The sequence below is a fragment of the Pocillopora verrucosa genome, chromosome 10 (genome assembly GCF_036669915.1).
Source record: "Pocillopora verrucosa isolate sample1 chromosome 10, ASM3666991v2, whole genome shotgun sequence".
Lineage (NCBI taxonomy): Eukaryota > Metazoa > Cnidaria > Anthozoa > Scleractinia > Pocilloporidae > Pocillopora > Pocillopora verrucosa.
The window spans coordinates 4,776,418-4,794,064 of record NC_089321.1 but is presented as its reverse complement, the minus strand read 5'-3'; the positions used below and the strand labels follow the sequence as shown (position 1 = coordinate 4,794,064).

The window sequence follows — 17,647 nt, the reverse complement described above, 5'->3', positions numbered from 1 at the left end:
GTTCATCAATCAAAACATGGCGGAGATTTCTTATCGTGTTACCGTTTGATAGCAGATTTATTTAATTTTTGCCCTGTAATTTTTTTTCTCCTCCGATTTGTAGTGAAGAGATTTAAAATTTTAATATAAGTCCTTTAGTCTGATGAAGGAATGGAAAACTACGAAAAAATCAAGAGTATTGGTCGTGGTGCCTACGGAACTGTATATTTGTGCAGACGAAATTCCGATGGATGCCATGTTATCATCAAACAAATTCCAGTGGAAGAAATGAGTAAAGAAGAGAGAGTGGCCGCTAAAAACGAAGTTCAAGTGCTTTCCATGCTGAAACATCCAAATATCATCGCATATCTTGAGAGTTTCGTCGAGGAAAAAGCGCTAATGATAGTGATGGAATATGCCCAAGGAGGTACCATGTACACCTTTCTCGAGGAACGCGAAGGAAAGCTGCTTGACGAAGACGAGATAATACGACTTTTCGTACAAATTGTGTTGGCTCTTTGTCACGTCCACCAACAAAATATCCTTCATAGGGATCTTAAGACTCAAAACATTTTACTAAACAAGACAAGGAAGGTTGTAAAGATCGGAGATTTTGGCATCTCAAAAATACTGAGTAGCAAAAGCAAGGCTAATTCAGTGATAGGCACGCCATGTTACATTTCGCCTGAACTGTGCGAGGGCAAACCATATAATCAAAAAAGCGATATTTGGGCTCTTGGATGTGTTTTATACGAACTAGCTACGTTAAAGAAAGCGTTCGAGGCGTCCAATTTACCTGCTTTGGTAATGAAAATTATGAAAGGGAACTTCATTCCGATTTCGGAAAGATACAGTGAAGATTTCAAGAATCTTGTTTTAAACATGCTTCAGGTGGACCCTGCTAAAAGGCCAACTCTGCGGCAAATCATGGCACAACCGCTTGTTGTCAACGCTTTGTTTAATCTACAAACTGATGTGGGACGAGTTCCATGTAACAGAGCGCCAAGACCAACGGCAGGAATATCAGGTGAACTTAATTTTTACGCTCATCTCAGTGTAGAATCATGACAACATGGTAACTTTTTTCTAACACCTTCATTTAGAGAAGTGGGAAAGTTTTCTGTATAACTCCAGTATAACCCCATACGGATCAATATCAGTGTCTGGGCAACTGCCCACCTACCCCTCCCCTAACTCAACAACAGTCGATTGATAACAAGTTAGGGTTAATGTTGGGTTAGGGGAGGTGTAGGTGGGCAGTTGTCCAGATACTGATATTGATCCCCCCATACTATTCTCAGACAAAGCTTTAGTCCAAGAGGTTATGTCCTGCTCTCACTATTATTTCATCTATTCATTTAATTATCTTTTCATTTATTTATTCAGCACCATAGACTTTTCAAAGAGTAGTTTTCAAATATAAAAAAAGTGGTAAGGAGACCTCTTGAAGCCATAGGACTTAGATTAACCCTTTACACCCTAACATCAGTATGTATATTCTCCTTGCTGTTCTCTTTACATTTCCTAATGTGCTGGCAAGGGGAATTTTTTTAACCATCAAGAGGTTCTACAGTTGATTATCATTTCCTTTATTCTCATGACCTTAATGTTTGATGCAGAGGTGATATTGAAAGGAGAAATTAGATGCTAGTCACTCTTCGGGATTAAAGTGTCCAGGAAGTCCCCTTGAAGCGACTATAAATTATGAGTTAATTATTTTTGTCAGGTGGAAAGACTGAGGAGCATGACAGATCCTGACTGGTTGTCAATTTTGCTGTTGTGGTTTTTTTTGTGTGTGTGTTATATTTCATCAAGGAATTGTAGGTGAAAATGAAGGATGTGTAAATGAAATTTGAAACTGAAGAGCATGACAAATTCTGACTGGTCATTTAGATTTTTCATTTGTTGATTCTTTTTGCTGTTGTTGTTGTTTTTGGAGTTTATTTTATTAGGGAACTGTATGCATAGAAGAAGAATGGAGTTATACAGAATCTTGCCATTAGTCTTGTCAAGTAATGACTTTAAATTCAGGAGAACCAGTCTCGACTGACTTTGTGTGAATGATTCCTTAACAAGAAAATTACATGCATAGGTTACCATAGTTATTGCAAGGCCTTGTTCTTTCATGTATGAATTGTGGATTGGTTTGCTGAACTGGTTATATGTGTTATGCAAGTTAATTAGTACATGTAGAATTTTGAAGCAGAAACCATTCATGCTGGTCAATTCTGCAAGGCAGTTGTGCTGGGCATGTCTGTCTAAAGTACAGAAAATTACATGTAATGTTTAAAAGCTATTTTCCTATTTACAGCTGTCATACCTCCAAAAAGTGGACGATCGTCAACTGGCAGCCGTCCCACAGGTAATCAAGTCTATCGCACCAGCTCCACAAACTCAGCATCTGTAATTCTTGAAGGACTTCCTGATTTTAAGCCACGAGAGCCACAGTATGTGGTGTACCTGTGGGGCGGTGGCATCAGATCACCAGCCAAACTGACACTTCCGCAGCATGACTCTGACGTGGTTCAGGTAGCCATAGGTAGGGCACTGAAAACAGGGGTCTCCAAAAGTGGACGCATGATAATCTGGGATTCCAATAAAAAGGCAGTGGATATTTCTTCAGATGGAGCTGAGAAGGGGAGATTGTTAGAAGATATGTGGGTACCAAGGTTCCTGGAGGGGCAGTCTGGAGTGACAATAGTTGAAGTATCCTGTGGGGATTTCTTTGTGGCTTGCTTGACAGGTGAAGTTTTTAATGAACCTCAGTGTAAGATCCAAGCACGTGCTAGTTATTTTTTTGTGTAATTTGTGTTTATTTATTTTGTTCCTTATCTTTTTTTCATACCTCCATGTTAGTGTCTTTTGTTAAGTTTCTTTGCATTTTTCTTCGTCAGTTACAACTTTCCACATGTTTCTTACACCACACGTTTTTTTTTGCAGTCCTCTTGTATTTAAAGCCAGAGTCTTTTACACATACTCACTTTTTAAGTCAGGTTACTTAAAGTTGTGCTTGGCGCAGTTCTCTATTTTAGAAGTCGTTTTCCAGCTATATATTAGGGGTTATCAAAGAAAGTATTTTTGTAGTTTTGCTTCATTTTTATCCATTTTTGTTGGCAGTCTTTTTATCTTAATCAGTTAACTATTTATGTTTCTAGTTTCAACCTACCACTACCATTGCTCTGTAAAATAAAAGTATTTCAAGTTGAAAAGATAATGCTTTTGCGATCACACCCAGACCAGAGAGGTGATTGTGGGAATTGATATCATGCAGAAACTTAATCCACCTTACTAAATGGTGATTTGTGTTTCAGAATAATGTTTTTTTATACCTGCATGTTCATGATCACTTCTTGCACTAAGAGCGATTAATTGCTGTATGGGCTGTTGTATCTGAACAGCCCTTCCTTTCAACTTTATTGAATTGTCTTTTAAAACCCTTTGACTCCCAAGATCTGATTGCCTATTCTCCCCTATAGCTGCTAAGCATGAAAGTTTTTAGTAATTATGTAGTATGGATACATGATGCATTAGACAGGTTAACACTACACTGATATTTTTCAATATTTTTGGGTGCAGTGCAAAATGTTTGTTATTTTAACCCTTTGTTTATTTTGTGTAAAATACAGTGAGTTAAGTTTTCAGACCTAAGCATGTTTAAAAACCTGTACTGTTGATCAAAATTGTAACCCCTGATGCAGCATTAGCGGCTCAGTTATAAAAGTTCTCCAATGTCCCTTGTGTTTATCCTTAGCCAAGTATTACATGTGTTATGTTTATGACAACAAGAGAAAGAGATGCTTTTAAGAGAAAATGGAATTGTCATTTTATGAAGTCCTAATGAAATCGTGGATTTGTTTTTAGATCGTGGAATCCTCATGACATTTGGAAATGGTATGCATGGTGCATTAGGACATGGAAATCACAATGATGTTGGTCAGGCCAAAATTGTGGAACAGTTAATTGGATTTGAAGTTAAGCAGGTAAGAAATATTCTACACCCATCAAAAATAAACAAACAAATAACATGAAATACATAAACAAAGCGTGGTATAGAAACAAAATCATTTCTAGAACATTTTTAATGAAATATGAGGCCTGTATGTTATACTATCTTCATGATGAAAATTATTACAATGTTTCACTTGTCCACCTTTGCAGTATAGCAGTTGTTTTTGTTTCCTTTGTTTTTCTCCTCTTCATCATTTTTCCCCAAGAATGATTGACCACAATTATGTCTCACTCTAATTGCCATGGTAATTAGCACCTTGGTGGTACATGATGGTACATCTATAAGGTTTATAAAACATTTCTACGCTCGCTCTTTGTGGCCATTGATAAACTGACCTGAGTTGCCTCACAGATAGTTCGCTTGGAATTCCAACTCATTCTTTGACAAAAATGGTATTCAACTGCTACATTAGGTTTCCTTGTAACCAATAGTGAACTCTTATGGTGGTTATCAGTATTTTATGTCAAAATTTTTTTGTGTGTGTACTGTGCTTGCGTGCAATAACTTTCGGAACCGTACCTTTTTACCACAGATTTATTCGATTGTAAATATGTTGTCAAAAAGTGCCCCTTATTATTACGTCAGCTGTTTGCTAAGTGTTACATAATTAAGTAATCTTCATACCGTATATGTAGGTGTCCTGTGGTGCTTCCCATGTCATGGTCGTCACGGCTGATCGAGAACTCTTCTCATGGGGACGGGGTGACAACGGACGTTTGGGGCTTGGAAACCAGCAGTCGTTCTCTCTTCCACAACCTGTCAGTCTTGAACCTGGTTTCACTGCCAAACAGGTCAAATGCGGCGTAGACTGCTCTTTTGTGCTGACATTGAACAACAGGCTGTTAGCTTGCGGTAGTAACAGATGCAACAAGCTAGCGCTAGACACTGAAGACCAATCCGTGGACGAGTCACATATACTGAGACCCATCACTTCCCTGCCCGTGATGGCCGAGCCTGTCAAGGCTGTCACCATGGGAACGTCACACACTGCGGTGCTAACGGACAGTGGTAAATGCCTGACATTCGGTTCCAATTCATTTGGCCAGCTCGGTTATGAACGCGAGGGAAGTTGCCGGGAGCCTAGAGTAGTTAAAGCTTTGGAAAACAAGAAGCTTACGTTTGTTTCTTGCGGAGACACTTTTACAGTTGCAGTAAGCAATGATGGAGAAGTGTTTTCGTGGGGAAAGGGTGCTAGAGGGCGGCTGGGATTGCAGACGGACGAAGACTGTGCCACACCCATGTCTGTTACTTTATCAACGAAACTGAAAGTCTTGTCTGTGTCGTGTAGCCACAGTACTACCTTGATGTGCGGGCAGGTGCTTTGAGTAACAAAGCCCTTCTGATAGCTTGATTTCGGTGAGGCTCATTACTCGCTCTTTTCCAATTCCATGCAGCCTAACTAGTAAGGTTTCGATTTCGACACCTTGGTTACCTTTACTTGAGTTAAACTCACACTCGCACTGGGCTTAATATACACCTGCATGAGTACTATGTTAAGCTGCTGTCGTGCAAAGAGATGAAGTGCCCTCTGAACTTATTAGCGCAAAGAGACAACCTCACAAGTACTTGAGACATGTATTTTTCAAAGTTATTCAAAGGAGACTACACACTAGTTCGGTAAATCAGGAAGGAATGCAAATAACTGTAGACTAGAAATATAATTAAATAATATTATTAATTATAAGAACGCAATGCAAATGATGAAGTTGAAAAAATCTGCCCTCTCTCTTTGCTTGTAATCCCCGAGATGTGAAGACTACAACGTTGCTCTTTTTAGGTTCGAACTGTTTTTCATTTTGGTGGTAGGAAGCACAGGTAATGTGTACAATTTTCAAAGAGTACTCGTAGCTACGTGCAAGATTATGTGTTCAAACCTTTTTCTCCGATGGAATTTAGGCCAAAGTTGCGTACTTTATCCCCTTGTTGTTGATTCATAGAGTCAGTTCAACCCCGTTGTTGAGGTACGCACATAGATTGTATGTTCTGCTATAGGATTTCTTGAACTACGCTAGCTCGAGAATGAGCTGAAGTTATTGAAGTTGAAGAGAAGTATTCCTCGTTTTTAAAAATTGATGTCAAGCTTTACTTTATCAATCGAATCCTGCAATAAAAGTTTCTCTGTCATTTGATTTTCTTTTAATCCTTTCATTGGCTAGAAGCCCACCTTGTAATTTTCAAATGAGCGATTCTCAAATACTGAAAAAAAGGTAAAATTTCTTCCAAAAAGATTTTGAAGAAGACCGCAAAAATTGGAAGAGCGAGTGAAACGTGATTGACGGGGAAAATAGGGGGAAAAAGGTTGAAGACAAACAGTGCAAATCATACCTCAACGCTGAGGTTAAAATACCTCTCAAAAAAGGGTCTAAAATCATTCTCTTTCCTCGTAGTCGGCACGCCAGTTGAACGGGAGAAACTTCGATTAAGGTTGAAGAGTTTTCATAGGGTGAAATCACAACGCATCAGCTGAGCTTGTCAAGCTAATTAGGAAGTAATAGGCGAAAAAAGTTTTGAATTGTCCTAAGATTATACAACTGGTATAATCCAAGACGGCTGCCTAATCGGGTAAATTTTAAAGGGTCAATGACTTAAGGAAAATAAAAATACAGTGTTCTAGCCTGTTGCATGAGTTCAGTTAGAGGAACGAATCGCGATAGTAGCGGCGGACCATAAAAGGGAGAGAGGTTTGGGTCTGATGAACTCAACCCTCTCTCGACTTTTCCCTCCTCCCTTATTACTGCGCTACGTTTTAATAACTGAATGATTGGAACAGGCCAATAGTGTTCGAAATTAAGTAGAGGTAAAAGAATATAAAGGCATAACGAATCACTGCTACATTTCACGTCATCGACGAACACGCGAAGAATGATGAGAACGGCGTTCTACCGTTTAAGTTATAAATTGTCTCAAATACTGCGTATGCGAGTTTGATCTGTTGGTAGGAATATCCCATATGCAGCATCACCCCAATTTAAATCCGTCCAGTTGTCTGACTAATTAACTATATGACTATACTTAATGGGATCTTTTCTATAGTACGTGTCCCATCTTTGAAACCAAACAAAGACAACACCATCAACTGTGATGATGATGTGTAGCGTTTATCTCTAAGCGCGAAGCACATCACCGACCCTGTCTCTCATGGTAACTGGTTAGTGACGATTGATGACCGTTCCTCTCCCCGTAGTGGGTAGTTTGAGGAGGTGATCGCATTCAGAGCGGTTGAAGGGACATTAAACAGAAATGAAACTGAATGGGGGAGGGTGAGGCAGAATAGCAGTGCACACCCTTGTTAGGATATCCTTTCTAAACTGTCTCAACAATTTATCAATTTCAGTTCACTAGCGAGGATTAATTAACCATTTTAGCTCCAAAGTCAACACAGATTCTTTTCATTGAGTCTGCGTGCATTTTCCTATGACAGCAATTAACTGAGAGAATCATTGTTGAAGGTTGCAGCCATTACTCTTTACTAATCATGATCAGTTCCTTCTTTCTCAAGACCTCTACCTGCCGAGATGTAATAGTGTTGTGAGGAGAATTTTAAGCTGATCTCTTACGAGCTTCAAAGGATGACAACCCGATTTGATTTGTACTAAAGTCTTCTGTTAAACGCTGATTTTTTTTCCTTCTTTTTTTATCGAAGTTGTGTCATCCTCAGGCATAATTCAATACACGTAGCAAAAAAGGATATCATTAACACTATGAAAAGAAACTCCTTAATTCGTCGTGATCCAGTCTCTGTCATAAAAACAAAGTAAGCTACATTAAAAACACAAAATATACTGCTTTAGAAGAAATAAATAAAACATGACTGATCAGAAGCCGCGTGTTGTTATTCAAACTCAATACAAAGCAATTGTGATCATGAATTTTAATAATTTTCATTTACTGATTTCGTGCATAATTCATAAGCTACGAATTGCTCTGGGGTCTTCATTTGACGGTCGCCCGGCTGATTTATGTTCCTTTTACTGTATCGACAACACTTTGCGGGAATAAATCGAAATTCCTGTTAAAGCTACATCGCCACAAAGCTAAGTTGGATACTTCGCCAAGGGCTGCAGCGAGGATAATTTCTAAGTTAGTGATTACAATCATGGATAATCTCCTGTTTGACTACGATCACCCGACTCTTCGAGTTCTCTTCGTTTCGACGATAATCATACTGGGACTGTTGATTATAAACGATTTGGTTCCTTGGGGTCCGCTGGGCCGTCGTACAAGACACAGGGAAAGCAACCTTGTTCTGATCATTCTCGCAATACTCGCGTTGGCAGTCGAGTGGACAGTTTACATGTTTTTGTAAGTCAAAACAAATGAAGCTTATGGAACTGTAGCCTTCGATCGAACATCAATCGCCTAACGGCCACTCAGATTCGATTTTCTGTTTTTTGAGAGAGCTCCCTACATTTCTGCGATACCAGCTCATATTTGCCCTCGCGGAGCATTACGACAGATTCAGAATTTCCGATTGATGTTACATTCAAGTGAACGAAGGGAAAGTAAGCTGATATTTTAATTTAATTTAGCGATGTTCTCTAGGACGTGGAATGATTCGACATTTATAATCCCAACTGAACAGAAACGGTATGAATTGCAGAGACTGAGACATAAAAAAGAACCAAAGATCGGATAAGAAATAGAGATGGTTGCCAGCTGAATTGACCATGTGGACGATTTGAATATTTAAATGCTGTCATGTTTCGTCACATTTGACTTGCAAATAAAGAACTGAACTCAAACATAGTGAAATCACGCGGCTCCGTCTAAGGGAGTATTGACATTGCACCTGGGTGACTTTTCAACCATCCTAACGGAGCGATTTCATCCAGGTTGCCTCTTGTGGCTTTGCAATTCTTTACATGCATGGCATCTTAAAAAAATCTTAAACTGCTATGAGTCATTCTTCCTGTGTTCTAAGCAAGGATGTCATTCCGCAATGAAATCTCACAACAGCACCATGTAATACAGTAATTACAAATGATTTGAACTCAGAGGTAAAATTTGATCGCGTAGTCCTGGGTATGGTATGTTACCGTAGAAACTCAGTACCATACGAACACCATATGAACAACTTCTTCACGACATTTACGCTTCAAAAGAACCAAGCAAAATGACCCAACAAATTTCAACAAAATTTAATGTTCCTCAGAACGATAAGACATGATGAGTCATATGATATTTTGTGGACAATTCAACAATATTTTTTATAAATCAACAAAGGGGAGGGGATGTGTCCGTAAAGAGACTGTGGTGCTGCGTCGGTGGGAGATATAACAGGGTAATTTGGTATTATCAACTGAGTTGATAACGTAAAATTGGCCACCGTAAAGAGTTCCAAAGCTGACGTTTCGAGTTTGAGCCCTTCGTCATTTGTTCTGACGAATGGCTAATGCTCGAAACGTCAGCTTTGTAACTGTCTGTTTACGGTGGCCAATTTAACGTTATCAACTCAGTCGATAATACCAAATAACCTTGTAACATTTTTCATATCCATTATTTTTTTCCTTTTCTTTTAAATTTTCGGAGCACTCCTGGTAGTCGAGATTTTCTTTTTGTGGGCTGTGAGTCACATTTACCGTTTGTTCTCCAATAGAGATATTCAAGGGGCAACCCACTCAATGTAGATGTCTCCTCTGGGAACAAGAATGGGTCGCTTGAAGTATACTGGCTACTTGCTCTCGTGACAACTACGTTGTTTACCTGCATGTAAAGATCACGATTGAATATTGGATCACTTTCTCCAGGTCTGTGAGATCCAACAGGTTCTTTTTTGTTTGTAGTGGACGAATTTTTCACTGATTTTCTTCGACAACATTTTCCTGAATTTACGCCTTGAAGTTTACGTTCTACATCGATATTGCCGGCCAAGTTTTTCCGCGCCTCTGACTCATTTTCATTACGACAACATGGCGCATTATCTGGTGTCGTTTGAGTGCCTCTGAATGAAATTCTTTGTCTGAAAGCTTTCCATGTAGCGATAATCTTGGACGAAAAAGACGAATTAAATGCGATTTCCTGGGTATTAGTCGTATTATCATCGTTGACACAGTTATCGACTCCCATCCGAGTTGTTTTCCTCATAAAATTTTCATTCAGCCGAGCACATGATGCGAAGCTCTGTAAAGCCTGAGCGCTAGTTTGTTTTTGTAACAAACTGTCTTTGGTCTCGGAGAAAGCTAAGACAATATGATCATTTGAGGTTTCATCCGGCTGGCCTTCGGAAATCTCAATAATGGGACATAGCCCCCTAGCACAACTGGCCCTAGAGGGTCCTTGCCTGGCCGAGGGTAAAACTGCGGGCGCGATTTTCTTTCTTCTGAACCAATACTTGATTCCGCGGTTCCTAACTCCATTTACATCATAATGCTTTTGTCTTGGGCCCTCACTGTGAGACATACATTGAGGTTTCCGGCGAATTTCCTCATCTTCGACTGCAATCGTATCAAGTTGTTGGACTCGCGTTTCATGTTCATGATTTTGAAGACCAAAGGCTTCCTTTAACCCGCACGTGATAAAACACAAGAAATAGTAGAGCTTTGATGAAAGCATGTTGTAAATACCTCTCAGTTTCTTCTGATAAATCTCAGGTGCAGGTATTTTCTATCAAATGCGGCAATGGCTTCATTACATAGGTCATAATAAGGCTTACGTCACCATTCTTTCCGCGCGCAAAAGATTAGAGCCACGTGACTCATCTCCTTTATTCGTTGTTCTTTCTTCTTTTTTCGTTTTTTGTTTTGTTCGTTCGTTTTTTTTTTTTTTTTAAAGAAGCCTAAGGAGCTTATGCTTTTGCTACGAATCCAGTTTGAAATGTAAGGTTAATCAAAATAGAGACAACATCCGAAGTAAGTGATGGGTATTATGTCAAAAAGAAATGTGCTAAGCATTATTCACAATACGTTTATCGAGAGCAATAGATTATAATCTCTTCTCGAGAGTGATGTCTTAAACTGCCGTAGTAATCAAGCAATAGTAAAGGTCAAAAAGGCTTCACCAATTTTTCTGACTTTCCCGGAGCGGTTGGGTTGAAAAAGTTGTTTACTTGATTAATAGCTATCAAACCAGTTAGGAAAAAATGAAAAACGGATGTAATCCAAGCGGATGTCGCCACTTTGCATACGGTGATGAGCGCGCTCGAGAGAGAATTACCCTCCCGACGGCACATAATTTCTATCTCCGCCGCGAAAACTTGTACCAAAAAATTACTTCTAATCGCGTTGAAGAGATTTCTAAGAGTGCTCAACTTTTACCTGTCAGGTAAGTAAACTAGCGCGTACTCTGTCGAGAAAATGCGTTTAGTTGCAGGACGGTACAGTGGTGTGACAACCTTATCCTGGCAAGAGACATCTTGTTGCCATTAGGGATAACTCCCCTTGTTAAAAAAGGGGATTACGACATTTTCGCCACCAGTAAGCTACCAGCTTACTGGCCAGACATACAAAAGTTACACCATTCGAAAATTACATCGATGACCACAGTTTCCATCTGATAAGTCCAAAACCTCCATCCATTCATAAACATCGACGAAAAATTGCATTAAAATCCTAAATTTTTTTCTTAGCTCCTCCCTCTGTCATGAAGTTTTAGCCTTCGATCGATAAAAAATTTTTCCTCTGTCTAGATTTTGATCAGCCCTTATTATTTTGGATACCATCAAATTTTTCTGTTTTTCTTTATTTGTATACTCGATAACTGGCCCGGGGCAGGAGGCCATTAATAGGCTCCTGCCCGGTGGCGTAACGGGAGAAGAACGTCCTCATGACTAACCAATCAGAGCGTGCGCAATATTAGCCCCAGTGCTGAGCCAAGGAGTAAAATTAAATACAAAAAAGAAGTCAGTGATCTAGCTCTGATTAATAAACAGAAGTAAGCATTTGACGCGGAAGTATGTTCTGTCCGTGGACGTTATCTAATCCACGAAGTGAGGAGTTTAACCAAAGCGATCGCATGTCACTACTGAACGTTATACTGTAAAGGAAACTTACATCGGTATCAAATTGATCACCTTTTATTAAATTAGTTAAGAAGTTTTCTTTGGCCAGGTAGCTGTTGCAGCCGTGCAAATTCAATTTAAATTAAGAAAAAATTAACAATATTCTTCTAGCTGGGGCGCGTATTTTATCTCTGATCATATATATGTCTAGATAAATATTTACACATAATTTCATAATTGAATTTGCATTGACCTAAATAATCGAAAAACCATATCAAATAATATCGAATATCGAATAATCATTTATCCAAGGGCTATTTTGTTCTTTGCAATAAGTTTTAAATTTAAGTTGTCGTTCTGGAGGTATATTTATTCTTAGGCGAGCCCAACAACAAGCAGAAAACGTATTCATTTTGCAATCAACCTTCCGCAGGAGCCCATGGGCTTCTGCCTTCCGTTACCATTTCGGTAATTTACAAAAAGGAAGACTTCATATCACTTAGTAGCGACCACGGAGCCAAGAATTGTCATAAGTGTTGTCAGTGTTTTTCTTTAACGCTACCCGTGTTCTCTTAGCAACACGAATGGTCTCCATCTTTGATATTTGATAACGCGGTAAACAAATCTTTCCATACTCGACGCAAACAAATCCATGTGGACAACAGGTTCTTTTATTCGGGCAACAAACAGCCTTTGGTAAAGGACAACATCCATACGGCACTCCAAGAGCAAGACAACATGTTTGATTATCACGACAATATTGCTTATCGGAACATTTAATTGTCTGGATATCTACTACCTGAGATGTCTGAAATCAAGATACAAACAACTGGTAATTTACATGTTAGCTGGATCATATCCGTATTTTAATTGGCTCGAACTTATGATCTATTGGAAGACAGACACATAGATGACGTCAAAAATTGGCTTTTTTATCATTTGAAACAAATAGATTCCATGTTTGCGAGGATCTGTACAGTGATAGACCGCACAGGGCGTAAACATGTGATAAGAACATCAGTGACACACTCTGCTGGTCTTCCTGTGCCACTGTTTTGTTCTTACAACTTTTTAACGTTATTGGTGATCTATTGCTGAACAGACCCACGGCAATATGCAATCTATTTGTTAAATAGAACTTAGTAAACAAAATCAAGGGAAACGAAAAATCTGGGGTTACAAATAAAAGTTATCAGAAAACCGTTTCATTAATGTAAAACTCAACGACAGAAAATTGTAATAGACAGACATTAAAGGATCAGTCATTTATCGCGGGAAGGGAGGGAGGAGGGGGTGGAGGATTTTGATTGTGTTACAATAGACTAAAAATTGACCTGATCCTCCCAAAAGACTCTGCAGTATTTTTATGACCCCCGCCTTTAATCAATTCACTGGCAGATAATTGGCAGTTAAGTTTCTATAGCCCTTCCTTTATACTTTGTTAACGACGACTGATCCTCTCTCGTTTCTCCATAAAAACTGTAAAAAAATCCATTTATGAAAAATGAGGTTTGAGTCCAAACTCCGCAGAAAATGTATTAAATGTGTGAGATGAAACACAAGATTTGGCTAAAAAAACTTCGAAACAAAGGGGTAACAAAAACAAAAACAACCATCAAAAGTACGCAAAAAATGTCCACGTTACTTTTCCAGTGTGAAGGTTAGAGTTCTTTGACGAATACAAAGAATACAAATGAAGAAGAGGAAGAGAAAAATTGTAATTTGAAATTTAAAAACGAAAGAGATTTTCTACAAAAACCATGTGATCCCCAAAACATACTCCCCTCCCCTACCCCGGCGAAAATATCATGACTGGGTTCTAAGTATCTTACATGAGGAGCAAATTTAAAACAGTGATTTTTATTTTATTATAGTTATATTCAACAACGCAGATGCCGATTGATTTAATCAACATATACTGTTAAAATGATAACACAAAATCGTTTGCAAACCTACGGATGTAAATCTTGATGGCATCTTCAGGAGTGAATGTGTCTTCGATTCCTCGGCATGTGAAAAAGTCACAAAACTGCACAACACCGCTGAAATAACGTACCACTTCATCTGCTCATTAAAGAAAAGGAAGTAAACTCAGAAAGTTACGAATTCAGCTTACTCTCCTGCCGAGAGATCATAAGGGGACAGAGGAGACTTCTGGTCCAGGCCTTGGGATATGTCAATTTTACTTAAGTTGTTTATGGATAGTCGTAGCTGGACCACCCTTTGCGTGTGATGATATGTGAGACTAACTATTGACAATCAATAACGTTTAAGAAATTTGTCCAAAACAACCAAAATTACTAATCCGTTTTTTCTTGTACAACCCTCATTAAATAAAATAAAATATTCCATTTTCTGATCCGTATGCTGCGAGGCGTGAGTCACGTTTCGCTGAATCCGAAACGAGTGTTATGATTTTGTTTTCATGCACATGTCATGCATCGATTTTCGTTTCGCATATGGCCTTATGGCATCCGTCCTCTTTCAGTGAGCTTTGGTCGCCTGTGAGTTAGATTGATGTATTGGGGAACAGCTATGATATTTTTTTCCTATTAATATCAAACTGACTTCGGCAAAAAGAAACTACTTTAGGAAACCAGGATGCTTTCCATCTCAAGCTAAAAATAACTTAACTGAAATCGACAAATCCTGGCCAACGCCCTTTTTTTCCGTCTCTGTTCCCCTATAACCTCTTGCTCATACACAATAATGCTTACAAATGCGCAATCACTGTCCTCCTACGAAAGATCTTAATAAATACTATTCCTAAATCCAAGTGTAGACGTCAGGGTCCACAAGAAAATTTTAATGAGAATCAATTCAAGATTTTTTAGGAAAGAAGTTAAAAAGAACTTGAAAAAAGTGCTCTGGATTTCGTTTTGTATCAAAGTAAACTGATGTGGTGACCCTGACAAAGTCCTAAAAGCTATGTGATCGTGCTATCTTAAAATGCTCGTAGCGGTTTCCATCCACGAATATATATGACTCCTATCATTCTGTTACTCAAGCCCAAAATAAATCGAAAAAATTGTAGTTTTAGTTAGATCCTTTATCCCAATAACATATCATGAATTTTTCAAATTGTAAAATCCAACCCTTTTCTAAAATCAAAAAAGTAAAATGACTTACATTACCACTCTGCTGCTTTCTCCCACGGTGGTTACACTAATACTAATTTTGAATACTATCTGTGGAGAGAAAACACCTATATTATCTATATTTGTAATGAGACTCATGATTCCTCGTGACAATAAGATGACCAGGTGCACGTGCCCCTCATCCATTTCGAATGGATGAAATCATCAGTTAAATTAGACCAAAACCTAATGCGTTTTATTTGTCTCGTACCCTCGTGACTCTGACGGTGAAAATGTAGCCTTGAAATTTCGGTTGTCTTGTACCTTTAGTACATGTATACATCAAAATACAAAAGTTAATGGCCAGAGCATATACGGGCCAAATGTCTACGCAAGTAACAAAGTAAAAGTTAGGTACCTGCCCGACAATTTCGTGGTGGTTTCGTTGAGTCCCTTCATGTTGCTTCCAGCTGCTGCATCTTCTACTTCCTCTGCTAGTCTTTCTAAGTAGCTGCGTTTTTCCGGCTTGACACTTTTCTTTACTTCTTTGTTGATCGCGGTGTATTCTTGGAAAGATGCCACCTCCAATGACTATGTTGTGAAGAGCACAGGTGTCAGAAAATATCAGTTTCCCCGCTTTCATTTATTTTTCCAAGTCCATGTGTTCCCATCGTTTCTGTGAAGCTAGTACTGCCTGCCCCAATCTTTGCATTGAAGTCTCCCATGACTATGTTGACATCCTTTTGACATCCGATGCACCCTAGCCTGTTGTGAAACTGGTCTTTACTTCCTTCTTCGCTATCGTCTATCGTTGGTTGGTGCATAGCACTGCACGACATTCATCTTGATCTGGCTCATCCCGGTTCTGAAGGATGCTGATGGGTGCTCTTTGTGATGACGTTAGTCTTTTCTGTCAGGACTGCTTCCAGTGGGTTTCGCTAATTCCTAAAACGGAAAGCTGACATTCTTTCATCTTTACTGCAACCTGTGCGGTCTTCCCCACCTACATGGTTTTTACGTTCCATGTACTAATCTTTATGGCCCTGTTTGAGAGAAAGAGGGCCGGCCCTACGGCTTCCGTGATATTACGGCTTTCACCACATGGCTTCATATGTCTTCTTTATGAAGGTACTTCCTCTTCCAGGGACGAAGTTTGAACCTGTATTGACGTTTCTGTAGCAGTATGGTTTTTCCCAGGGTGGGGTTGCTGACCCTACACCTAACCGGCAAGTGGCTCAAAAGAGCCACTAGGTGGATCCTAAAATAAGTCAATTGTCTGTGAACTCATTCCACGCGCGAAAGAAGACACTTGGTTTGCGGGACATGATTCTGCGGGACCTGAACTAAAGGTCTTTGTTTCGGTATCAAGAAGAAAAATTTCACCTTATTAACTAAACAACAAGGCATAACAGTCTGAGAGGAACGCGTGACAAACCAATTGAAATATCACAGGGATCCCTAGGTAGCCTACGTGTAGTCGTACCCTCCCCCTCCCCTAAGGTGGGGGAGGGGAGGGGGGTACAGCTACACGCAAGGTACGGCTAAGCACGGATCATCGCCAGAGTTTCTTTATCAACGCCACCTCGAAGTTAGTGACCAAGTTAGAGGCCACACGTGATTGATTGATTCAACACTCCAATAGAATCTCCAAACTTTCAGGTCTTAGTTCGCAAATGGAAATGTTAGATCAGGGATTTTCGGTGAAACTTTCCAGAGCTCTAGCTTTTTGCGACCGCAAAATTGCAATCCTATCGAGGACGTTTGTGCGAATTTCCTTAATTTAATTAGGCTTCATTACCAGCTGCTGAGTCCGCAGAGACCACACTCGAGGTCCTTGAGAGCGCAGCTGTTAATTTAAGGAGATACTAGAAGATGCGAATGCCAAGTCCATGGTATTCATAAATCCTGTCATGAAATTAATGTAGTTTACTCTGTATGCTCCACTTGTCACCACCGTATCGGATCGATAACAGTTTTAATAACTGGGATATGAAAAGTTATCGATTTTGTCATTTTTACATGCGGTTTTCGGTTTTGATCGAATTTTTTTCGGTTTTTCGGTTTTGGATAATTTTTTTCTACGGTTTTGCGGTTTCTAATGGGCCCCAAAGCCTCCCTCTTGTATCAAAGTAGATGAAACAAGGGCAGTCTAAGACTTTCATATCCACCTCCAATTAGCCAGTCTGTGGCTCCAATGCAATTAGCTGAGGTCTTTTTTAACATCTCAGCTACGTCAAATGCCATTTCCTTTAAAGGCGTCTGACAGTGGATTGTCCCCTTTAGGGGCAACCAGCCGAAAATCAAATCCTTACTTTCTGGTCACAAATGACCACAGAGTGCCGTGATGACAACGTTGCTTCATAGAGGCAATATGGAGCGCCACCTTGGAGTACGACGAAGAATCCTTGGTAGTCTCCTTCAAACAAAGTGAAGTGAAATATCTCGCCATTGGTTCTCTTACATATTATCAGAAGTTTTTAATTTTCATTGCCATTGAAGCGATTGTCATCTCAGATATCATCAATCACTTCGGCCTCTATCACTTATCGGTAATCTTTTTTGAAAACGAAAATCTGATCATTTCGAGGCAAATCGACAGAGTTATAGTTTTGAATACATCCCTTGCAGCAGGGAAGTGAACTTGTA

The 17,647-nt window shown here is 39.4% G+C and overlaps 2 protein-coding genes and 1 non-coding gene across 5 annotated transcripts; 2 read left to right on the top strand and 1 right to left on the bottom strand.

Moving 5' to 3' along the window:
* Nucleotides 1-22: 22 nt before the first annotated feature.
* On the top strand, nucleotides 23-6,101 carry LOC131771334 (serine/threonine-protein kinase Nek8). Its single transcript, XM_059087111.2, has 4 exons — nucleotides 23-1,006; nucleotides 2,291-2,722; nucleotides 3,841-3,959; nucleotides 4,624-6,101. Exons 1-4 carry the CDS (start codon nucleotides 151-153, stop codon nucleotides 5,311-5,313), a joined length of 2,097 nt encoding a protein of 698 aa, XP_058943094.1. The 5' UTR covers nucleotides 23-150; the 3' UTR covers nucleotides 5,314-6,101.
* An 889-nt stretch (nucleotides 6,102-6,990) lies between these two features.
* LOC131771383 (small nucleolar RNA U3) lies at nucleotides 6,991-7,208 on the top strand. Its single transcript, XR_009339186.1, has one exon. It is a non-coding gene; the product is annotated as a small nucleolar RNA U3 (small nucleolar RNA).
* A 4,790-nt stretch (nucleotides 7,209-11,998) lies between these two features.
* Nucleotides 11,999-17,647, bottom strand: LOC131771351 (uncharacterized). 3 transcript variants are annotated; one of them, XR_009339183.2, is made up of 4 exons: nucleotides 15,420-17,647; nucleotides 15,054-15,112; nucleotides 13,881-13,988; nucleotides 11,999-12,732 (listed from the first exon to the last, which is right to left on the bottom strand). XR_009339183.2 is itself a non-coding variant. In XM_059087131.2 (4 exons), exons 1-4 carry the CDS (start codon nucleotides 15,642-15,644, stop codon nucleotides 12,701-12,703), a joined length of 423 nt encoding a protein of 140 aa, XP_058943114.2. In that variant the 5' UTR covers nucleotides 15,645-17,647; the 3' UTR covers nucleotides 11,999-12,700. The 3 variants fall into 3 exon arrangements, 2 of the variants coding, with proteins under 2 accessions (XP_058943114.2, XP_058943112.2); XM_059087131.2 differs by having other exon boundaries at nucleotides 13,877-13,988; nucleotides 15,059-15,112; XM_059087129.2 differs by having other exon boundaries at nucleotides 15,059-15,112.

Excerpts from the sequence above, each read along its gene's own strand:
- LOC131771351 (XM_059087129.2), bottom strand. The coding sequence starts at position 15,644 with ATGAAAGCGGGGAAACTGATATTTTCTGACACCTGTGCTCTTCACAAC. Across the intron at positions 15,113-15,419 it reads ACCACGAAATTGTCGGGCAG|ATAGTATTCAAAATTAGTAT; the intron begins GTACCTAACTTT and ends TTCTCTCCACAG. Across the intron at positions 12,733-13,880 it reads TGCCATCAAGATTTACATCC|ACATCTCAGGTAGTAGATAT; the intron begins GTAGGTTTGCAA and ends TCTTGATTTCAG.
- LOC131771334 (XM_059087111.2), top strand. The coding sequence starts at position 151 with ATGGAAAACTACGAAAAAATCAAGAGTATTGGTCGTGGTGCCTACGGA. Across the intron at positions 1,007-2,290 it reads ACCAACGGCAGGAATATCAG|CTGTCATACCTCCAAAAAGT; the intron begins GTGAACTTAATT and ends TCCTATTTACAG. Across the intron at positions 2,723-3,840 it reads CTTTGTGGCTTGCTTGACAG|ATCGTGGAATCCTCATGACA; the intron begins GTGAAGTTTTTA and ends ATTTGTTTTTAG.